The sequence below is a fragment of the Pelophylax lessonae genome (genome assembly GCF_965119305.1).
Source record: "Pelophylax lessonae genome assembly, chromosome: 2".
Classification (NCBI taxonomy): Eukaryota; Metazoa; Chordata; class Amphibia; order Anura; family Ranidae; genus Pelophylax; species Pelophylax lessonae.
Genome location: NC_138769.1, coordinates 723,776,924 through 723,802,388, shown reverse-complemented (window position 1 = coordinate 723,802,388; position 25,465 = coordinate 723,776,924). Strand labels below are relative to the sequence as shown.

Sequence of the window (25,465 nt, the reverse complement as noted above, 5' to 3'; positions counted from 1 at the left end):
GAGACTTGATTACACACAGGTGGATTCTATTTATCATCATTAGTCATTTAGGTCAACATTGGATCATTCAGAGATCCTCACTGAACTTCTGGAGAGAGTTTGCTGCACTGAAAGTAAGGGGACTGAATCATTTTGCACGCCCAATTTTTCAGTTATTTGTTAACAAAGTTATAAATATCCAATAAATTTCTTTCCACTCCATGATTGTGTCCCACTTGTTGATTCTTCACAAAAAATTACAGTTTTATATCTTTATGTTTGAAGCCTGAAATGTGGTAAAAGGTTGCAAAGTTCAAGGGGGCTGAATACTTTCGCAAGCCACTGTATATATGTATGTATGTGTGTATGTATGTATATATATATATATATATATATATATATATATATATATATGTGTATATGTGTGTGTGTGTGTATATATATGTGTGTGTGTGTGTGTGTGTGTGTGTATATATATGTGTGTGTATATGTTTATAAACCGGTTCTTCCATCCATGCTATACATCACGAATGGGTGAGACTCTCACTATACCTGTTATGTTCTGACAGCTGGTTTCAGCAGCTGTCAGACTACCCAAACAGCGACTTCATCTGATTTGATGCCGTTACTGTTGAAAATTTTCTGTCCGGCTTCCTTTGATTTTTTAATTTGAAGAGTGTCGGGAGGGAGCTGACAAGGTCACGTCATGTAGAAAACTTTAATGAACTGGCTAAAATTTGCATAGCATTCATATTGCCAGTTTAAAGCTGTATTAAACCTCAAACCTTAAATGTAATTAATTGTGGCTTACCAATCATTAGCTGTGGTGTCTGCATCATCCGTATTCTAGGAGGCTTAACCTTCTTAGCGGTATTCCCGAGCGTGGCTCGGGGTTAAATTTCAGAGCCGAAAGCATCGCTGGATCCTGTAAAAGAGGTTTCTTACCTTGTCACCGGGATCCAGCGATGTGTCTCGGTGGTGTCTCGCGGCGGATCTTCCTCCCGATCGTCTACGTGCCCCGGCTTCTGTCTCCTGCGCAGGGGGGTGGAACCGGCGGCAAATTCAAATGTAAAAACACACCAAACACACTGATACCATTCAAAATAAAAAAAAAATCACATTAGTTTGCCCCCCAGTGCCCTTTCCTGCACTTCCTTTTTACTGTACTTTTTATGTATATATATATACGTAATTCTTGTGAATGAGCAGCCCAAACCAACTGTATACATTATATATATATATATATATATATATATATATATATATATATATATATACATAATATATGCATACATATATATAATAAATGTATACAGTTGGTTTGGGCGGCTCATTCACAAGAATTACGTGCAAAATAATGGTACCGCTTTCGGCACCTAAAATCCATAAGAATCATACCGCCAGGGAGGTTAAAGGGAAAATGAAAGGTAAATTATTACCGTACAGCCTCCCACCCCTCCAGCCCCAGCTGTACTTGCCTCCTCCGGTGATGAGCTGTCGGTGACAACACAGCCAGTAATGATAAGCTTTGTTTAAAAGACAATTGCACGGTCATGCAATAGCACTGAAATCTGAAAATTGGCCTGGACAGAAAGGGGGTGCAATTGCCCAGTAGGCAATGGTAGGAAACCCAGCAGATGCCCCTTCCTAAGAATAGGATTTTTTACTCATCCTGTACAAGTGACCAAAAATTGTTATATTGTTCACTAGGGTGACCTAAAATAATACACAAAAAAAGAATCCTTTTACTGCCCGGTTGAGGAATTCCCACACACAGAAGATTTCAAATATTTCGATATTCTGTAGAGATCTTGTACCCAGGAATGCTCAGAAAAGTAAAAGGTGCATAAAATAATGACATCACCCCGCCAATATCTCCGAATCCTCGGGGGTTTACATTCCGTACCTCCGTCCACACATTCCGTCACTCTTTCTCCGGACCACACAAAGTTGTACATAATAGGGAGACTGAACAAGGTCGAGCATTCATTAGAGACTCGGACACCTGCTCCTGTAAAACTCCGAGAACACCCGGCTAAAACTGGTCAATACGACCTTTTTCCATGTGTGTAGAATAGCACTGCTGCCCAGGAGTTTCATTCCAACCTATAGATCCCCAACTCCACCATTTTACCAATAGGTGCTTTCTCACCAACTTCTTTTTTTTTTTTTTTTTTACCTTTTTAAAAACTGCGGCAGTTTTAGATGAAGGATGTTTAGGTTAAAGTCAGCGGAATAACTAGAATGCACAGGTCCCTCCAGCAGTAGAAAGGATCTGTTTAGGGGTTGGGGAGGTACAGCACAGTGTGTAAAATAAAGTGGTGCAGAATAAAATGTGTACAGCACAGCACATGGAATGAGGAGGTGCAGAATAACAAAAATGTACAGCATGGCCTATGGAATGAGGAGGTGCAGAATAGGGAAAGTACAGGATTGCGTAGAGTATGAGGAGGTACAGAATAGGGATATACAGCATGGCATACGGAATGAGGAGGTGCAGAATAGGGATGTACAGCATGGCATACGGAATGAGGAGGTGCAGAATAGGGAACATACAGCATGGCATACAGAATGAGGAGGTGCAGAATAGGGATGTACAGCATGGCATACAGAATGAGGAGGTGCAGAATAGGGATGTACAGCATGGCAGACGGAATAAGGAGGTGCAGAATAGGGATGTACAGCATGGCATATAGAATGAGGAGGTGCAGAATAGGGAACATACAGCATGGCATACGGAATGAGGAGGTGCAGAATAGGGATGTACAGCATGGCATACGGAATGAGGAGGTACAGCATGGCATACAGAATGAGGAGGTGCAGAATAGGGATATACAGCATGGCATACAGAATGAGGAGGTGCAGAATAGGGATGTACAGCATGGCATACGGAATGAGGAGGTACAGCATGGCATACAGAATGAGGAGGTGCAGAATAGCGATGTACAGCATGGCATACGGAATGAGGAGGTACAGCATGGCATACAGAATGAGGAGGTGCAGAATAGGGAACATACAGCATGGCATATGGCATGAAGAGGTGCAGAATAGGGAAAGTACAGCATCGCGTACAGAATAGGGATATACAGCATGGCATACGGAATGAGGAGGTGCAGAATAGGGAACATACAGCATGGCATACAGAATGAGGAGGTGCAGAATAGGGATGTACAGCATGGCATACGGAATGAGGAGGTACAGCATGGCATACAGAATGAGGAGGTGCAGAATAGGGATATACAGCATGGCATACGGAATGAGGAGGTGCAGAATAGGGAACATACAGCATGGCATACGGAATGAGGAGGTGCAGAATAGGGATGTACAGCATGGCATACGGAATGAGGAGGTACAGCATGGCATACGGAATGAGGAGGTACAGAATAGGGATGTACAGCATGGCATACGGAATGAGGAGGTGCAGAATAGGGATATACAGCATTGCATATGGAATGAGGAGGTGCGGAAAAATGAAAATGTACAGCATAGCATATGGAATGAGGAGGTGCAGAATAGTGATGTAGAGCATGGCGTACGAAATGAGGAGGTGCAGAATAGTGATGTACAGCATGGTATATGGAATGAGGAGGTGCAGAATAGGGATATACAGCATTGCATACGGAATGAGGAGGTGCGGAAAAACGAAAATGGTACAGCATAGCATACGGAATGAGGAGGTGCAGAATAGGGAACATGCAGCATGGTATACGGAATGAGGAGGTTCAGAATAGGGAACATGCAGCATGGTATACGGAATGAGCAGGTGTAGAATAAGGAATGTACAGCATGGTATACGGAATGAGGAGGGAACATACAGCTTGGCATATAGAATGAGGAGGTGCAGAATAAGGAAATTACAGCATTGCATGCAGTATGAGGAAGTGCAGAAAAACGAAAATGTACAGCATAGCATATGGAAGGAGCAGGTTCAGAATAGGGAACATACAGCATGGTATACGGAATGAGGAGGTGCAGAATAGGGAACATACATCATGGCATACAGAATGAGGAGGTGCGGAAAAAAGAAAATGTACAGCATAGCATACGCAATGAGGAGGTGCAGAATAGGGAACATACAGCATGGCATAAGGAATGAGGAGGTGCAGAATAGGGGATGTACAGCATAGCATACGGAATGAGGAGGTGCAGGATAATGAAAATGTACAGCATTACATACTGAATTAGTAGGTGCAGAATGGAGGGGGGGGGGGGGGGGGTAGTACAGCTTTGCATACAGTAAAACGAAAATGTACAGCATGGCATCCGGAATGAGGAGGTGAAGGAATATTGTTGTCCTCAGAAGGAATGGTAACTCATCTTGGGTGTCAGTGGGAGGATTAGTACTTCATTGTTTTGATTAGTATCTAAAGGGCCAGATAAAAGCAAGAAAAGGAGCCCCATGGTTGGTATAAGTGGGAGGGATAGTGCCCCATCTTTGGTATTGGGGGAGTATTGCCCCACTGTTGGTGTCAGTGGGAAGAACAGTGCCCCATGGTTGGTATTAGTGGGAGAAATAGTGTCCCATCATTGGTATCATTTGGAGGAATAGTGTCCCATCATTGGTATTAGTGGGGAGAATAATGCCCTATGGTTGGTGTCAGTGGGAGAGATCGTGCCCCATCATTGGTATCATTGGAAGGAATAGTACCGCAAGGGCCAGGTGAAGGCAAGCAAAAGGTTGCATCCTGCCTTCGGGCCACTGTTTGAAGACCACTGCTATAGATCCTGGGAGCAGAGTAGATATAAATACAATTTCCACATGTCCTTTACCTCTGCGTTCTGCACCGCTCACTAGGTGGAGCTCTCCTTTAAAAGTATATATGTCTGCTTTGTGCCCTGCAGAGACACTCCCAGGACCAGTGCCTCAGCGAGCTGCTCAGCAAGAAGTCCCTGGGGGCCACAGAGTCCACTATCATCAGTTCTTCTCTAGGGTTTAACCCTCGAAGCTTCAAACAGAAGGGAGGAGGCGGGACAACGGTGAAAATACTGATGAAAGAAAAGCACAAGAAAGGTGACACAAAGTAGTGAGGATGTTCACGTTGCAGTTTTGTTTTGTGTGTAGCAAACCAGTTCTAAACTGCCAACCCAACTAATCCCACCATCCCTGTGCCAAGTTCCTGGGTCTGTACACCTACTGTGCCCATTATGAGGGGTTCCCACCATCCCTGTGCTGAGTTCCTGGGTCTGTACACCTGCTGTGCCCATTATGAGGGGTTCCCACCATCCCTGTGCTGAGTTCCTGGGTCTGTACACCTACTGTGCCCATTATGAGGGGTTCCCACCACCCCTGTACTGAGTTCCTGGGTCTGTACACCTGCTGTGCCCATTATGAGGGGTTCCCACCATCCCTGTGCTGAGTTCCTGGGTCTGTACACCTACTGTCCCCATTATGAGGGGTTCCCACCATCACTGTGCTGAGTTCCTGGGTCTGCACACCTGCTGTCCCCATTATGAGGAGTTCCCACCATCCCTGTGCTGAGTTCCCGGGTCTGTACCCCTACGGTGCCCATTATGAGGGGTTCCCACCATCCCTGGGCTGAGTTCCCGGGTCTGTACCCCTACGGTGCCCATTATGAGGGGCCCCACCATCCCGGGGATGAGCTTCTGGGTCTGTACGCCTACTGTGCCCATTATGAGGGGTCCCCACCATCCCTGGTCTGAGCTCCTGGGTCTGTACACCTGCTGTGCCCAATATGAGGGGCTCCCACCATCCCTGCTCTCTGCTCTTAGATAAAAATAAAAGCATTATAAGACACTGCTTGTTCGCTCCCAGGGTCACTATATCTCATCACTGGAAAAAACACTTCTCCCCACCTTTGGAATGGGCCCAGATACTCAGACATCATGGCAATGGAAACCCTAGTGGCCAAAGATAGCCCCGACGCACGGCATGGACTTGTTGGTGGGCCTATAGTGACTCAACCGCTTTTTGCACCCTAGTTTCGCACTAAACGTTCCGCTCTTTATTGCTGTTGGCCCCTCCCATTTTCCATGATCAGCCTGCATTGTATAGAGAAGCACAGAGAAGCAGTGATGATGTAAAAAATAAGGTATGTAGTGTATACTGAAAGGCTTCACGTTCAATAGTATGGTAATAAGGGGGGATGGAGGAACCAGGGAAGTAAAAAAATAAGCCGAATTACTGTTTTAAGCCTGATTGTAAGGTCACTTGTACCTTTTTTGGCCCGCCGAATCTATTTCACACTTACTATGTTCAGATTACATTGTTTGCTTTGCCGGCCAGTCAGACATTCTGGGTGAATGAGGACCTGTCATGTGTCTATAGAGACAATTTCTACAAGGCGTTTCCAAATGTGTGAATGTTACTTATTTATTCGTTCTACGTGAATGTTTTTGTCTTCTCCAATATAACTTGGATTGGATAAAGAGCTCCTTATAGATATCATAACTTATTCTCTTTCACTCCAGCCTGCATCTATAACGGTAAGACGTATTCTCACGGCGAGGTCTGGCACCCCGTATTCCGAAACTTTGGCGCTATTCCTTGTATCCTGTGCACCTGTAAGGACGGCAATCAGGACTGCCAGCGGGTCACATGTCCCGAGGAATATCCATGTGACTATCCTGAGAAGGTGGAGGGTAAATGCTGCAAGGTCTGCCAGGGTGAGTCTAATTTTTGTAAAATCTGAGGCTCTAATGTAGTGGTCTCTAAACTTATTGCAGCCTGGGGGGCGGATGTGGCCCTTTTACATAGTTAGTGAGGTCGAAAAAAGACATCAGTCCATCCAGTTCAACCTATGATGTGTGTGTGTTTGCTGTTAACCGTACATTGTGTACCCCTGTATGTTGTACATTGTATACCCCTGTATGTTGTACATTGTGTACCCCTGTATGTTGTACATTGTATACCCCTGTATGTTGTACATTGTATACCCCTGTATGTTGTACATTGTATACCCCTGTATGTTGTACATTGTATACCCCTGTATGTTGTACATTGTGTACCCCTGTATGTTGTACATTGTGTACTCCTGTATGTTGTACATTGTATACCCCTGTATGTTGTACATTGTATACCCCTGTATGTTGTACATTGTGTACCCCTGTATGTTGTACATTGTATACCCCTGTATGTTGTACATTGTATACCCCTGTATGTTGTACATTGTATACCCCTGTATGTTGTACATTGTATACCCCTGTATGTTGTGGTCTTTAAGGTGCCCATCTAATAGTTTTTTTAAACTATTGATGCTCCCTGCTGATACGACTGTTTGCGGAAGAGAATTCCACATCCTTACTTCTCTTACAGTGAAGAACCCCTACGTATTTTAAGGTTATACCGCCTTTCCTCTAGTTTTAGTGAGTGGCCACGTGTCATTGTATTTCCTTTCTCTGAAAAGTTTGTTCCTTATGCTAGGGTCGCCCGTACAGTATTTGTACATTGATATCAGGGGTATACAATGTACAACATACAGGGGTATACAGCAAACACACACACATCATAGGTTGAACTGGATGGACGGATGTCTTTTTTCAACCTCACTAACTATGTAATCTTAGATTCACCCAGAGGTTTTGCTTCCCTTTTTCCCAGCCTTAGGGCATTATTCCTACCCCTGACCCCAACAATGGGGCACTATTCCTCCTGACTATATCCAGGAATTTGGCTATTGAAAATATTATGAATAATAGTAACCAGCACGGATTTATGATGGATCGTTCTTGTCAAACCAACCAATTACCAGTCTATGAGGAGGTGAGCTGCAGTCTGGCTAGAGGAAGGCCTGTGGATGTTGTGTATCTAGATCTCGCCAATGTATTTGAAACCGTTCCCCGCTTAATTTACAAATTGAGATTAGTTGGCACAGACAATAGTGTATGTACCTGGATAAAAAAATTGGTTACAGGGGAATGTCCAAGGGTGTTGATAAATGGCGCATCTTCTAAATGGTGTGGAGTTGAGTGGGGTGCCCCAGGCTCTGTCTGTTCAACTTGTTCATAAACAACATTGAGGTTGTTATAAATAATTCAATCTCCATTTTTGCTGACGATACTAGCCTGTGAGGCTCTAGGGGGCGAGCACGCACTGCCGGAGGCGCGCTCCCACTCGCTCACGGACCCCCCGCGCGTGTGACTGGCGGAACCGATCGTCCGCTGTGAAGGGAGAAAGTCAGGCGACTGATGTAAACCAAGCCGCCTGTCATTCTCCCCTGTGTAAGAACAGAGATCATACGGTCCTGCTATGCAGGATCGTATTTCTCTGTTACACACACAGCCACATCCAATCACAGTTAGAAACACGCCCCTAGGAACACACTTAACCCCTCCCTCTCCAATAAAGTTAACCCCTTCCCTGCCAGTGTCATTTTTACAGTAACAGTGCATATGTATAGCACTGATTACTGTAGTAATGTCACTGGTACTCCCAAAAGTGTCAAAAATGTCAGTCAAGGGACCGATCTGTCCGCCGCAATGTCGCAGTACCGAAAAAAAAACCGCAGATCGCCGCCATTACTCGTTAAAAAAATAAATAAATAAAAATGACAAAAATCTTTCCCTTAGTTAGTAAACGCAATAACTTTTGCGCAAACCAATCGCTTATTGCGATTTTTTTTTTTTTTTTTACCAAAAATATGTAGCAGAAAACAAATTGGCCTAAAATGTTAAAAAATTTAGATTTTTACATTTTTTTGGGGGGGAATTTCATATAAAAAAATGTGAAAAAATATTGTTATTTTTGCAAAATTGTCGCTCTTTTTTTGTTTATAGCGCATGATCAAAAAATCGCACAGGTGATCAAATACCACCAAAAGAAAGCTCTATTTGTGGGAAAAAAAGGACGTCAAATTCATTTAGGTACAGCGTCGCACGACCGTGCAATTGTCCGTTAAAGTCATGCAGTGACAAATCGCAAAATAGGCCCTGGTCAGGAAGGGGGTAAAATCTTCCGGGGCTTAAGTGGTTAAGTAAAATTTGTTTGCAAGTTGGAACAGATACATTTTTTAAGTGTAGCTCCAGCCAAAATAATAATTTTTTATTTTTTTTGGATAGCATAGGGAAGGGTTAACACCCCTGTGCCATTTTTGTTTTTGCTGTCTCTACTCCTGTTCAGAAGATGTCACCTCACTTTCTGTCCCTATGACAATTGGATTTTGAAAATTTTGGGTTGTTGTGGAAACAAGGATTAGTGATAGACTCAGTGGAGACACCTTTTTCTCATGAGAACTCTTACAGGAGTAAATTTCCCTTCCTAGGGGGAGATTTCCCCTCACTTCCTGTTGTCTCCCTCCGTTTGTAAGTAGGAGTCGTTTGTAAGTCGTATGTTTGTAACCCGGGGACCGCCTGTAAACAGCACCTATAAACATTTTCTCTCCATTCTCATGCCTCTGTATTTAGTGCCGGTTCACACTGAAGCGGCACGACTTCGGGGGAGACCTGTGAAGCAGTGTTAATTTCGTCGACTAAAACTGACTAAAACGTTTTCGTCGACTAACACAATTCAGATGACTAAAATACGACTAAAACTAAAATGGCATTTTAGTCTTAAGACTAAAATACGACTAAAACTAAAATGGCATTTTAGTCAAAAGACTATAACTAAAACTAAATCGAAATTTGCTGCCAAAAATTAACACTGGTGCATGCTCAAAGCATAAATAATAACATATTAGATTTTTTCACTCCAGGACCAGCAGTAGTATATAATGAGTTTGGAAATTGTAGAGAAATGCTTAAATAATGCATTACAAATTACAATTGAACTACACCCATTTGATTATAGATGACTAAAATGTAGGGCGTTTTAGTCGACTAAAATATACTGGAGTTTTAGTCGACTAAATACGACTAAAACTAAAACACTTGCAGAAGACTAAAATGGGACTAAAACTAAAATGCCATTTTAGTCCTAAGACTAAAACTAAAACTAAATTGAAATTTGCTGCCAAAATTAACACTGCTGTGAAGTCGCGTGCACCGCGACTTGCACGGACTTCACAGAATTAATGTCTATGCAAGTCGCTCCAGGTCGCTCCGAAGTAGTACAGGAACCTTTTTCTAAGTCGGAGCGACTTGTGTCGCTCCTATTAGAACCATTCCTGTACCACACAACGGACCGCGACGGAACGCGACTTGTCAGGCTGACAAGTCGTATTAGTGTGAATGGACACTTATCCTTTGTTTATTTAATAATGGAACAATAGAACTAAACTTTTTTTTTTTTTTTTGCTCACAGAAGACAAAGTGAAGCCCACCGAGGAGGTCACCACCACCAGATGTATGAAGAACCCCAACAAGATCCTAGTCTACATGTACATGTCACCCACCACCGTAAAACAGAAGGAAAACCTGCGCAAAATTGCCATCGAGAAGGAAGCGTCTGAAGATGTAGAGATCTACGTCTGGAAAATGGTGAAAGGTGAGCCTATGTTGGAATGGTTATATATAATCCTTGCTTTAAAGACTTTTTTTAATCAAAGGGACACTATTTGAAGTAATGGGCAGGGAACATTCGTTCAGCCATGCTTCTTGTGTACAGTATATTTGTTTTTTTAAAGGTCACGGGTGAGGAAAGGCAACCCACCCGTGTGGTAGGAAAGTGCCAAGAGCAGTGGAAATTCCAAAGTCCCTCCATGTAGAGCATGAATTCATACTGTGGTCAACCCACAGCTGTCTCCTTGATGGAACAGATGGGTCATGTGAATATCAACGGCTGTATCTGGGGCCAAGCTGTGAGCGGACCTATAAATTAGTCTTTAATAAAAGATGCTGCAGAAGACTGTCAGAAAGTGCAGGTATTCTGTAGGGGATGGTCAGAGTTTATGGCCATGCCATTTGTGGTTGGAGATTGGAGACATTCTGCAGGACACCATCAGAGACATAGACCATGGTGCTGTTAGAGATCATTGTCATTAAATTCCTTTGATAAATCAATGCCCCCCACTACTTATTTCTGTCATATGGCTTCATGCGGCTTTAGGTCATGGATTGAACATCCGAGAACTAGACAAATGAGTCTTCAAAATCCAATTGCACAATGTCCATGAAATGGTGCTTTTTGTCATGTCTTAGTTTTTTGGAAAAAGCACTATAAGCAAAATGTTTAATTTGATCGTGTAATTTCCATGGTACATTGATGCTGCTGGTTTTAGTGGTAGAAAAGAATATATATTTTAAGTGCTCAAAGTGTAGTGCTCCAGAAGTATTCCTCCCGTGAGATAAACAGACACTGTGAAAGAATTCCAATAGGTCCACCACCAAGAGAAGCCATACAAATACCAGATGTATATGGGTGACAGAGCCTTCAAACAATCCTATTTCAATCATCTGGTCAGTGGATCCAGTATTTGTATAGCACATCAGCCCAAAGCCTCAAGGTGTGTTCCAAGAAAAGTGAAAGAACGGTCATTGCGCAGACATCCTTTAAAACATTTATTAAAACACCAGAAAAGCTGCAAACAAGATACTCACTCACATTTTCTGTAGCAGATAAAGCATACAAACATGGCAGAGATGTGGTGTGGACTTGTTTCCAACCAAGAAAATGGCCGACCTCCAATGATGCTCATCACCAGTGTCATGTGGCTCAGCCCCCGACGCGTTTCATCATATCTGATATCATCAGGGGCGTTTTAAAACTCAACTCAAGCTAAACAGTTCATTGTGTATTGGGTAATGTGTGGAAGATTTAGATCCTCTTTCAGATTTTTATTGCTTTCTGTCTCTGCCATGGAAACAGACAAGAAAAATAAGAACATTTTTACCAGAATTAGGAAGTGCAGGAACTTCTGACAATGGTGTCTGCATCTTCTTGTCCCAGTAATAACTACTCCCTTTCCTATTTACTGTAAGGGTGTCATGAACAGGAAGTAAGGGAAAATTTCCCTGGGGATCTGTCCGCTGAGCAGGCAGATGACTGCAGGCCATCCAGCTCTGGGCATCAGTACCCTCTAGAGGAGGGGATATCTAGTACAATCTCGGTATTTGCGGATGATACTAAACTAAGCATGCAATATCTTCTATGCAGGATGTGGAAACCTTACAAGCGGACCTGAACAAAATAACGGGGTGGGCAACTACATGGCAGATGAGGTTTAATGTTGAAAAATGTAAAGTAATGCACTTGGGCGTCAGAAACACGAAGGCAAGCTACTCACTAGGGGGGAAACCTGGTCCAGCCACATCTGGAGTATGCTGTCCAATTCTGGGCACCGGTCCTCAGGAAGGATGTGCTGAAACTGGAGAGAGTCCAGAGAAGGGCAACAAAAATAATTAGGGGAATGGAGGACATCAGCTATGAGGAAAGACTACAAGCACTGAACCTATTCTCTCTGGAGAAGAGACGATTGAGGGGGGATATGATGTCAATGTACAAATACTGTACTGGTGACCCTAGCATAGGGAACAAACTTTTCAGTTAAAGGGAATATAAAAGGACTCGCGGTCATTCGCTAAAATTAGAAGAAAAGTGGTTTAACCTTAAACTGCATAAAGGGTTCTTTACCGTTATAACTGTAAGGATGTGGAACTCTCTTCCACAAGCAGTCGTATCAGCAGGGAGCATCGATAGCTTCAAAAAACGATTAGATGGGCACCTTAAAGACCACAACATACAGGGGTATACAATGTACAACATACAGGGGTATACAATGTACAACATACAGGGGTATACAATGTACAACATACAGGGGTATGCAATGTACAACATACAGGGGTATACAATGTACAACATACAGGGGTATACAATGTACAACATACAGGGGTATACAATGTACAACATACAGGGGTATACAATGTACAACATACAGGGGTATACAATGTACAACATACAGGGGTATACAATGTACAACATACAGGGGTATACAATGTACAACATACAGGGGTATACAATGTACAACATACAGGGGTATACAATGTACAACATACAGGGGTATACAATGTACAACATACAGGGGTATACAATGTACAACATACAGGGGTATACAATGTACAACATAAAGGGGTATACAAAGTACGGTTAACAGCAAACACACACATCATAGGTTAAACTGGATGGACGGATGTCTTTTTTCAATCTCACTAACTATGTAACTATGACAGGTCCATGCCCATTCCGCTTTTGCAGAGTTGGCATGTAAATGGTCCGGCTTTCCATTTACACTCACTTCCACCCGGGTGGAGGGGCGCAGGGGCTCTGCCCCCCCTATCCATGCCTCCGGCCCCCTAATCTACATGCAGGGATTCCAATGGGAGATTTTTTTTTTTTTTTTTGAAGCACGAGATTAGAGCCAGAAGCTCTAATAGGCTTAAAAAAGGGTGAGCCCACTCAGTTGTGTGACAATAGCGAATGAATATTTGCTATTGCCACACTGATTCTCCAACCAGCCAATCAGGAAGCAGGTTCTGAGACCTGTTTCCCGATTGGCCGAAAGGAGGAGGCATCCTATTGGCTAAGAAAAGAGGGAGGAGACAGCCGCCGAGAGAACATGGAGACTGAGGGGGAAGCCGCTGCTGCCTGTCAGTCCCGCGGAGCAGGGTAAGTAAACTGGCACGGGGGGGGGGGGGATATGATGTTGCTGGCTGGAGTGATTGGGGGGGGGGGGTCAGTCTGCCGCCCACCACCCCCGACTGATGGAGCATCAGCCGCTACTGATATAGACACATGTCCATTTACACCCATCGCTACATAGAGAAGAATGGAGGTTCTGATCGAGGTCCTCCGGAAAAACAGACAGGCGGACCTGATCAGATCGTTCGTGTGAAAGGTTAATTCTTACCTACTATATCCATTACCAAAACTTTGGCTGTAGTTAGGCCTAGTGGTAAATCCATAACTACTTTTAGATCTGGACTGCAAACCTTGAAAAGTGTCTGCTGCAAAGATGATAAAACCTCCTTTGGAAAATCACAGAACCCTCAAACATGCAAAAATATTCAACATCCGCATTCAGGTCTTTCTTTAAAAAAATAAATAAAAAAACTTTTACTTTAATTAAGAGGGTAGTACAAAACCTAGTAGCTCCTGTCCTTAATAGCGACATTTTGCGACATGACCATCCCTTTATGAAGCTAGGAGCAACTGTACAATTTATTTACCCCCTCTTACCACTCCCCACAAGATTATGGGGCTCCGTCCCATCCTGACAACTGGTCTGCCTCTTGTTTGCTGATAGAAGTGTGTGATAATACTTGGAATGGGTGGAGCCTGCAAGGTTGTAAGTGTAGTTGTTTTCAGTCCCCTCTGGCACATGAGGATTCTCCCAGGGTGTGGAAACAAAGAACCACTTGGTCCTCACCAGAGCTGCTGATGGAGAAAATGGGGCAGAAAACCTAGACTTCTGAAACCCTTCACTGCAACTGGCATCAGGTTGGGCCCACTGGATTTGCCCCCCCAGGGAGTAGCAGGGCCTGGAGGACTATAGTTTGGAGACAGAAGACCAGTCAGGATCAAACTTTGGGTCTTGATGGACAGAGAGCACTCAAACATTCCAGAGTGGCACCCAGTAAGTAGTAAGCTTGGCCATAGACAAGAGGGTATTCAGGTTCAGACAGGGGTCATGGCAGGCAACAAGCAGAAGGGAAGCGGACAGTCGGTAACAAAAAAGGCAGAAGATGAGAGAATAGCCAGGCAATCCAGGTCCGCAACAAAAAGTAACAGGATTCGGTATTCTAGCTCTTGCTTAGGTAGCTGGTTAGAACACACAGCACCAACCTGTTCATAAGGATGAGTGTGGATTTTGTCCAAACTTGGGTTCAACTACGGCCATTAAATTCTCCACCGAGCAGCTACGCATGCACAATAAGATGGTAAAGTTTGTGACATTATTGACCTAATCACTAACCTAATATTGCCGTCGTTGATTGGGAAGTTGTGGGTGTGAGTGACCGCTTCCTGCCAGTTTCAGTTCAAACCCAAGCTCATCCTTCGTGGCCTAAATACCTTCCAGGTCACTTCTGGCATCATTAGCTTTTGCTGAAACACATTAGAAAAACAGAAAAGGTTCAAGGAAATCATGGGCTGTAGCCTGGTAGAGAGATGGAGCTGGAAGAGGGCTGAAAAATGAGAGATGCCTGAACAGACCTTTAACAAGCATGTGGAACAAAGCTGGAAACGAGCAAAACCTGAACAGAGCTGTAACCGCAATGGTTCCCTACCAGGTCTGTTATTTTACTGATAGACAACGTTATTGGTACTTTTGAATGTTGCAGTGTAGTTGGAGTTAATTTGCGTAGGTCTTCAAGTTCCCCATCAGGTCTGTTTTTTCCCTTCCTGCCATTGGTTAATTCAGACACTCTCATATAGTGATTGGTTAGGGCAGTGGTCTCCAAACTGGGGGCCGGATGCGGCTCTTTGCTTAACTTTATCCAGCCCTTGGAGCACTATTCATGGTGCATTAGTGGGATCAGTAGGTTTTAGAGAGTTTAAAGAGAGTTTAAAATACAAGAATAAAAAATGGGGTGTATGCAACCCCTCAACCAATTTAGATGACAACATTCTCTTCAGTAATAATCATTAAATGAAACTAAGAATGATAATGGCCAGAGAAGAAGCCTAGAAATTAAAAATTGTAGTGGCCCCTTAAACCGGTGGTTAGCAGGGGAGGACTGGGCCAGGGGTCAGAGGGGCAATTGCCCCCCAGGCCACTCTAATGCCCTTTAAAAAAGCTGTACTGCTTCTGCCACAGACATGCCTAAAGGATTCCTGCTGAAGAGAAATAAAAAGTCCCCACTGCTGACCTACTGAGTGCAGGATGAAGATAAGGACAGAGAACAGGCCTCCCCCCAGCATGGATGTTGTAAACTGTGTCTGAGCAGAGGGCGGTTATATGCCCCACTGGAGACTCTCCTCCCCTGGCTAGCCCTGACCGAGCTGTTCCAGCTCCACCATGGTGGCCAGGTCAGGAACAAGGATTCGGCCAGTGAGTAGAGAGTACCTGGAGTGGAGCTTCAGCTTGGAATGGGGGTCAGGAGGAGGCCAGGAAAAGTGAGAGTGGGAAGAGGCACCATGGGCCTCTGGTTTGTACTTGTCCCTTGGGCCGAAAGTTGCCAGTCAGCCCCTGTTGGTTAGTGTAGGGAGGTGATTAATCTTCCGCTGCTTTCTCCCCAGGGAACCCCTAGAAACCTCTGGAGGAACTCCAGGGTTCTACAAAACCTTGGTTGTGAAAAGCTATGGCTTAGAAGCTGCCATTTGTTTCCCCACTAAGGAGGTTTATCTTCACTTTCTGTCCTGGTGACACTTGGAGCACTGAACTTCAGGGTGTCGCGTGTGTCCTGCAATAGCAGTGGCCATATCACCACATCCCAGGCTCCACTATGGTGTAGTTCTTACCATTCAATGCAAATGAATTCTTTGTTAAGCTGGCAGGTTCTCACATTCTCTTCCCTTTTTGCAGGAATTTTCCATTTGATACAGATTAAAAAAGTGGCAAAACAAGATTTCAAACAAGAAGCAGAGCACTTCCGGCTGGTCACCAGGACAAGTGAAGGTAATTTGGGATCGCTGTATTTTGAGCAAAATTGTTTTACTGATCCAAACACCAGAGAGTCAAATCCAGGGGGACATCTTTTTTAGAGTCGGAACATCTGTATATCTGGAAGTGTGCTAAAGATGAATTCCAGGCAGATATGAAAGCATTCTGTGGAAAATTCTGTAGAGAAGACGGGCAGCATGGTCATCTCACTACAGGAAGTTAGGAGCTCCCCGGACTTTTCTCAGGATTGTCAGGTGTTTCTATGTACACGCAACTTTTAAAAAAGACAAAACCTATGGAAATGTACCAAACAGTGGTTTGCAAACTCCAATTCATTGCAGGCCCCATCAACATTATGGTTGTCTTCAAAGGGCCAGTTGTATCTGTAAGACTAGATGTCCCAAGCACCCCCCCCCCCACTTACAACAGATGTCAAGAGCCCCCCACCATCTAAAGTCAAGAGTCCACCACCCTGCCTTACATCACAGTGCACCTCCCTAACCTTGTGCTGCTTCTGGGAAGAGGTTGGGGGTGAAGCTGGGTCTGGAGTAGGACCATAGAGGGCTGCAGTCTGCTGAATGCTCAGACCAGAGAAGGCGGAGAGGAGGGGGTGCTGCAACTGCACAGAAAAGCACAGGATCTGTAGTAGGAGTTCTGTTTAGACATGTGCAATTTGTTTCTGTCCGAATATAAATTCGAACAAATTTTAGTTTTTTTCCGGAGATTCGTATGCAAATAGTAATGAATTTCATAGAAAATTAATTTAATTGAAATTCATTTATTTTCATTTCATATACAGTATTTGTTTTCTAACTAATTCCAAATTTTCAGAATAATTTTAATTCAGATTGGTCGAAAAATGACTGAATTTGAATTCTGTGTGAATAGTTGGTTGTTAAGGAGCGGGCCAGGAAACCCGACCACTGTGTCCCTACCAACCGATGACTCGGAACCCCCTCTGCCACAAAGCTCCCCCCCCAATGTTGAGGGCACGTGGCTTGGTATGCTGGAGATGAGGGGGCGCCACAGCTGCAGGAGAGGTGTGTGGGCCAGATTTGGCCTGCAGGTCTTGTGTTTGACACGTGTTTTAAAACATATTTCTACCTTTTGATGTATTGTTTAGAACAGGGATTCCCAAATGACGGCCCTTCAGTTGTTCAGGAACTACAATTCCCATCATGCCTAGTCATGTATGTGAAAGTCAGAGTTTTACAATGCCTCATGGGATGTGTAGTTCTGCAAAAGCTGCAGGGTCGTAGTTTGAGGATCCCTGGTTTAGAAGATACATTATGTAGGATATGCTGATTTTTTTCAATACAAAGCAATGTGTGTGTGGGGGGGTGGTGGTGGGGGGGGGGGGTGTCCCAACCTATAGCTCCTACTCCTTCTGTGTCACCTGTTGACACTGCCTATTATATTATTTGTTCTTTTATTTTCTTACCTACTAGCAGAGTACTGAAAATCCCATTCCCAAAAATTATCGTCATGTTCTTGATGCCCATAAAAAATGTACCCACGTAATAAATGACTGTGGCAAGGGCCTGTTGACTCATTGGTCTTGAATAAAGGACATTTGGAACTCAAAGAAAAGCTACTGAACCTAAAGTAAATTTGTAGGTCCATGTATCTGATTGCATTGTCCGTGACCTGTCATCATGGAAGATGGGAGCCCAAGCAATCCAGTGTCAGCAAAGGGAAGATGAAGGGAATGTATTTAATGGCTAATTCGTGGCCTTTGGATGAATTTTTCCACAGTTGTGTTATTCTGTGCACAGGAGAGGAAAGCACATTGGTCACCCGGTTAGGAAATCCCCACCAGTGGCAGTTTCCAAACTTGAGTTATGTGAAAAAAACCATACTATGTTCAACCCAAAGCCATCCTGTTAGTTGGTTGAAATCAGTAGGGCAGCTCAAAAAGATAAAATACTTTGATCGACAAACCTCAACCATCTCCTCTAGATAAATGGAAAAAAACTTTCCTTTCGAGATGGCACTACTCACCAATGTGCCTACATCATTTGTTGCCTGACTACTCTCCCACTTGCTGGCATGGGTGTGGGCTTGTGTGGCCTCTCATGCACACATCTGGTGGGTTTGCCCCAAAATTCGTCAATTCTGGCATGACATTAGATCGTTAATCTATTCTATTACTGGCACCCGCTTACCTGATGATTCATGGGTCATCCTATTCCTTTGCTCCCCCATATCCTGTAAAACATATAAAAATCCATCATCCCTCATCTCCTTAATGCAGCCAAATCCCTTATCCCTCTATATTGGAAACAGCAAGACACCCCTGCCCTAAAGAGGTGTTGCCAAAGTATAGATCATATCTATAACATGGAAGATCTTAGCTCAGAACTCAAACCCAATCCTCTTTCACCAAGATGTGGGCATGCTGGTCCATCTTCAAGTCCACACCCCGCCATATAGAACTATTGTCTACTAAATAGCCCTACTTATAACTCAGGCTCCAACACCTTCACGTCATGATAGGATATCCCTTAAAGACACTACTCTTTTTGTGTTCAGCTTTTATATGCCTGTATCCTCCATAGATACTATAGTTTGGGACCTTGAGATAATGCACGGAATCTCTCCTTTTTCTCTCCCCGCCTTAACCTAAGTGTCATAGACATGCATTAGTGGCCAGCAGCTTACCTTCTCCTCCATGTCTCCATTAGAGGGCTGACTCTTTCTGGCTGCCTTTTATCATCTCTCCTCTCTTTATGGCTCCACCCCAGGCCATTCCAGGAAGTCTATATTAACCAGTGCACTGCAGGTCTACTTTGCTGTTCAACTTTGTTTGTTAGCTTGTGTTCCTGTCTGACGTGTGCTACGTCTACCTTGCTGTGTACCGATTTTTGGCTCGTCCCTGACTACTCCTGTTTGCCTGTGACCCTGACCTTTGGCCTGTCTCTTGGTTACCCTTGTCTGTCTGTTTGCCCCAATCTCGGCTGACCCACCACTATTCCTTGTGTCCTGAGTGGCTGCTTCCCCTCTCTTTCTACGGAACGTGACCTGGGGGACTCCAGGGGCCGCGCCCTGGGTTCAGCTGCAGCGAAGGCCATCCTCACCATTCGAGGCTCTGGTGAACACCTGCTGGGCCTTAGACTCCGCGTCCTGGGGAATCTTGGGCTCACGTTTCCTGTCCATCTGCAGCAGTCTGCTATTGGGTTCACTACCTTGTGGTGCACCCCTGTCCCCAACAGGGTGCACTTGTCACCTGGTCACAGGTGACTTGACACTAAGCCAGCCTTTCTCAACCTTTTCTAACATGGAGGAACCCTTGAAGTAATTTTCAGGTCTCAGGGGACCCCTGGTAAAAATGACTATATTTACAACTCATGATACAGTAGTGTGATGGTCAGTAGGATGAATGCCCCTTACAGTTGTGGACATTGGGAAGAATTACCTTTTTCCAGATAGATAAAAAGATCAATGGTGTCAGGGGAACTTATCTGAGAGGCAGAAATGGCTCATTGCTCTAGGAACCCTAGGGAGAGAACCACTGACCTAAGCTATTTCACTCTTTCCCCCCTCTTCTCCCCCCCCCCCCTCTTAAAGTGGATTTCCGGCCTATTTTGCAACTTTAGTGATTCCTGGAGTGCTCGCTATGCTGATTAACAATTGGGCATTTTCAATATTTTTAGGGGGTCCCTTACCTTATTTTCAGGGCATTTTTGATTGTACTTCCTCCTCCTACCCCCTCTGTGGCCACGGCCACCGACATCCCTTCCGCCTTTGCATTGCATCCTGGGAGCTGTTTGTCATCACTCCCAGGAGGCTGGAATCAGGAAGAACTCCCAGAACTCTCTCTGGAATCAGGAAGAAGGACACAGCAGATTACACTGCGGCTTCAGATGCCCACGTCTAAGATGGCCATGCCCAGACAGAATTTTTTAAAGTAAGATTTTGACTAAAATCCAATACTGTACGCCTTGTTAGTATGAGAATAGCGGTTCTGTAAAGGGCGATGGATTAGTATTATAGGGATATTTATAGTTAAAGGTATTTGAGCCTGGAACTCCGCTTTAACATCTTACCCCATATTTCCTATCTCTCTCTCCTGATAAAGAATAAAATGTTATGAGATGTCAATTGGAAGAAATTTAAGTCCTGTAAAATTGCATCACGTGACAAATTGTACCAAGAAGTTTGTTTTGCCAATATGTAAGACATGTTATTGATCTCAATAAAAAGTTATTAAAAAAAAAAAATTCAATAGGTCAGCTGGATATAAAAAGGCACAGAGTGTGAAGAGATTGGTGCTCCATTACGCCTCCACCATGGTGGCTTTAGTAGTGTTGTTAGCTTCTTGGTGAACTCTTCTTGATGGACCATCTATAATTCTTTGTCATGAGGCTGTTCCGCTCAGGGAAACTGAAGTTTGGAATGTTTATCACTCCATGGTGAGAAGAGACCTCCCAAGAGTAGAGAGTGAGGATTTGCCAGAGACATTTATTAGTCTGAGTTCCCTGGTCTCCTCTCCGTTATTATTTCCCCATGCCCTTTCATAAATAAATAGAAGCTCCTTATTACGCAAGTAACATTTTTCAGTTGGATTTGGGTGGAAGAATTTACAATTTAACCTGTGGTTGGAATTAAGGTCTTCCAGGTGGGGGTTTACTGTTAAGTCAACAGCCCCTTTATCTATAAAGGTGAGCAAACACAAACACAAACTACTCTAACTATGTTATTGCATTTCAGACAGTGATGAGGATAGTGAAAAAAAGGATTTGCCACAATGCTAGTGGCTGGGGACAGAGATGGTGCCATAAAGAGTAGACATGTGAGATTCGTTTAGTTACAAATCAAAATTTTGACAAAATTTTCGTTATTCAGAGATTCAGATATATACAAATCTCCGAATCACAATAACAACGAATTTCAATAGATCCAAAATAAATAATTAAACAAAATTAATTATTATTCATTAATTTTATTCGGATGATGCTTTTATTAATGTTTGAAGCATTCGAGATCACGTAACGGCATAACAAATTATTCCAAAATGTATTTTGGATCCATTTCATTTTTCTTTTTCATTATTATAAAGAATGCACTACAGAGAAAAAGGAAACCTGTATTAAATACAGTAGAAATAAAATAATTCAATTGTCCTACTTATTATGTTTGGGTTGGATGGAGGTGGATCCATTCGATTGTCCGAAACATAATGAATGAATCTGAAATTAATTTCGTTCCATTCGTTTTTTGGATATTGTCTAATGAATTTGAAATGAATTTCATTCCATTAGTTTTTCGGATATTGTCCAATCAGCTCATTCCATTTCTCTTTGTGACAAATGAACATAACTAATGAATCCAAAATTAATTTTGTTATATTCATTTTTCGTATATCGTCCAATCAGTTCATTCCATTTCTGTTTGTGGGTTGGAAAAGCTGAATATGAATATGAAATTCATTTTGTTCCACTCATTCTTTTGGATTTTTATTTTTTATTTTTTTTTTATTTATTATTCTTTTGGATATCGTCCAATCAGCTCATTCAATTTTTACTGTGGATGGACTAGCAGAATTCGAATCTGAAATTAATTTTGTTCCATTGGTTCTTTCAGATATCATCCAATCAGCTCTTTACATTTCTTTTTGCAACGAAAATAATTATAATGAATAAATCTGAAATTAAATTCATTCCATTGATTTTTCAGATATTGTCCACTCAGCTCATTTCATTTCTCTTTGTGGGTTGGACTAGCAGAATTCAAATCTTAAATTAATTTAGTTCTATTCATTCTTTCGGATATCGTCCAATCAGCTCATTCCATTTCTCTTTGTAACGAATAAACGTAACTAATGAATCCAAAATTAATTTTGTTATATTCATTTTTCGGATATCGTCCAATCAGTTCATTCCATTTCTGTTTGTGGGTTGGATTAGCTGAATTCGAATATGAAATTAATTTTGTTTTATTCGTTCTTTTGGATTTTTATTTTTTATTTATTATTCTTTTGGATATCGTCCAATCAGCTCATTCCATTTCTCTTTGTAATTTAATGAACATAACTAAAGAATCCAAAATACATGTTGTTATATTCATTTTTCGGATATTGTCCAATCAGTTCATTCCAATTTTTTTGTGGATTGAACTAGCAAAATTTAAATCTGAAATAAATTATGTTCCATTCGTTCCTTAAGATATTATCCAATCAGCTCTTTACATTTCTTTTTGTAACAAATGAACATAATGAATCTGAAATGAATTTTGTTCTATTCATTTTTCAGATATCGTCCAATCAGCTCATTCCATTTCTCTTTGTGGGTTGGACTAGCAGAATTCAAATCTGAAATTAATTTTGTTCTATTCATTCTTTTGGATATCGGCCAATCAGCTCATTCCAATTCTCTTTGTAACAAGTGAATGTTAATAAAGAATCCAAAATTATGTTTGGACGATATCCGAAAAAGGAATATAACAATCGGTTCATTCAATTTGTCAAATCAGCTCATTCCATTTCTCTTTGTGGGTTGAACTAGCAGAATTCAAATCTTAAATTAATTTAGTTCTATTCATTCTTTCGGATATCGTCCAATCAGCTCATTCCATTCCTCTTTGTAATGAATGAACATAGCTAAAGAATCTAAAATGAATTTCTCTCAATTCGTTTTTCGGATATCGTCCAATCATCTCATTCCATTTCTCTTTGTGGGTTGGACTAGCTGAACTAGATTATGCAAAACTAATCCAAATATACAAAAACGAGTTCTGAAAACGAATCCTTCTAACATAACGAATGGGGGTAGCTGTTGGAAAATAGGCTCTGGAGGCCGCCAAGGGTTCAATCACTCATTAGACTTGGTGACCACTGTGACCTACCTCTCTGGCAAACGCAGAAACTTTTCATGGAAGCATTTTGTGTTTCATTGTACTCCAAGTACTTAAATTAAATGTTCCCAAGCAGCTGAATGGGTGGGAAATTTGAAAGGAGAAAATCGTTCTGAAGGCGTGCCTTCAAGGGTCTATGAATGTAAAAGCCTGAAGTATGACCAATTGGTAAAAGGTACCAACATCCAAATTGTATATCTAGATTAGGGAAGGGGAATAAACTGGGCCTAAGGTCCCCAAATAGGTCCAGGGGGAAAGGGGGATTGGGATGGGGAAATGAAGAAACTGGATTTTTTTATTCGGGTACCATAAAATGTATAGACAGAAATAATAATTCTCTTTTAAATTTTATTCAAATAAACTATTAAAAAAAAAAAAGAAGAAAAATACAATTGTACAAAAAATAGCAGTACATATCAGAACTGGTTATCCCATATTGGAAATATAGGTATCCAGGCGTATATCCCTCTACATGTTTCACGGTATATACCGCTTCTTCAGGAGGATTTATAGATTACGCTTGTTCTAATGACGATAATGGGATATAATTAGTAACGATCATACATATCCTCATAGATATACAAGTAAAAAGGGGGGGGGGGGAGAGAGAGATAGGTGACCTCACCTGAAACTACTGACCACCAAAGGTCACGCCAATCAGGCCGAGCCACCAAACCTCTCACCGGCGAGCATGGGAGACATTTAAAAACAGTACACTGGTTCAAAATTTTATTCAAAAAACAAGAAGAAAAATACAATTGTACAAAAAATAGCAGTACATATCAGAACTGGTCATCCCTTATTGGAAATATAGGTATCCAGGCGTATATATCCCTCTACATGTTTCACGGTATATACCGCTTCTTCAGGAGGATTTATAGATTACGCTTGTTCTAATGACGATAATGGGATATAATTAGTAACGATCATACAATATCCTCATACTGTAGATATACAAGTAAAAAAGGGGGGGGAGAGAGAGATAGGTGACCTCACCTGAAACTACTGACCGCCAAAGGTCACGCCAATCAGGCCGAGCCACCAAACCTCTCACCGGCGAGCATGGGAGACATTTAAAAACAGTACACTGGTTCAAAATGATAATAAATATTAGTATCAATGTAGAATGCAGAGAGCCATGTGAAAGGGCAAAGAGTGAGGATGTGTCAAGGAACGAGAGGGGGAATAGGAAAAGGGGGGGGGGAGGAAAGAAAAGAAAAAAGGTGTGACAAGAAGACGTGGGTGGAGGGAAGGGGAAAATGGGGAAGAAGAGGGGACTCAAGTAAGAAAAAGGGGAGAAAAAGGGGACGGGGGGGGGAGAAGGGAAGGAAGGGGGAAGGAAGGAAAGAAGAAAAAGGGGGGAAGAAGGGGAATGGGGGAGGGGAGGGGAAGGAGAAAGGGGGATAGGGAGCTTAGGCCTAGTTTATTCCCATTCCCTAGTCTAGAGGCCTTCAAGGGTCTAATAGCCAAGTCTTCAGCAGAAATGTGGCCTAGAAGATCATTAGGTTCAGGAGGAGTCATAACCAGATAGTCACATGACCAACGATTCAAATCCATATAAGGAGGTGAGGGCTAAAACTGAGTTTGAGGTCAGTGCAGGTGGAGCTAAGCCAAAGGAGGTGTCATGCACCTTGCTGGACTTGACCCATCCTTCTTTCCACAACAGTGACATTGAGTATCATGTAGTCCATGATAAAAACATGGGATAACTCAGGAAGTGTTCACAGTACATTGAAGAAATCAGATTTTTACATGATCGACAGATATTTGTTTTGCACCTATGGAACAGAATTTTTGACAGACCAAATTGTAGCAAATAAGAAAAGTTTATTGAAATGATTTACATACACTTTAAAGTAGAACTAATGGCAAAACTTTTTTTTTTTTTATTTTGGATAGAGTGGAGAGGAATTGGAATACTTTAGTGCCCCCGGTAAGAAGACCCCCCCCCCCCCCCTCTCTATTTGTCCTGTTTACCATTATCATTGAAAGTGAAAGTAAAAGAAAATCCCAAATTTTGGGTTTTCTCCAGAAAAGTAATAGAGGGGAAATCTTCCAATGGGGACTCTAGAGGGGAAATCTTCCAATGGGGACACTAGTTCTGGTGACCTTGGGGATCCCCAAAGAATTCCCTTAATTTGCAGGGATTTCCTTTCACTTCCTGTTTGGCTTTGGGACAGGAAGTGGAGGGAAATCTCCAC

General features: G+C 42.6%; 1 protein-coding gene across 1 annotated transcript in view; it reads left to right on the top strand.

Annotated features, from left to right (window-relative positions):
- Positions 1–25,465, top strand: part of CHRDL2 (chordin like 2) — a 166,501-nt gene that overhangs the window by 123,519 nt on the left and 17,517 nt on the right. Inside the window, exons 7-10 of the mRNA XM_082244745.1 lie at positions 4,822–4,990; positions 6,409–6,603; positions 10,178–10,360; positions 16,335–16,427. Of these exons, the coding sequence (XP_082100871.1) occupies positions 4,822–4,990; positions 6,409–6,603; positions 10,178–10,360; positions 16,335–16,427 (640 nt within the window). The remainder of the gene's footprint in view (positions 1–4,821; positions 4,991–6,408; positions 6,604–10,177; positions 10,361–16,334; positions 16,428–25,465) is intronic.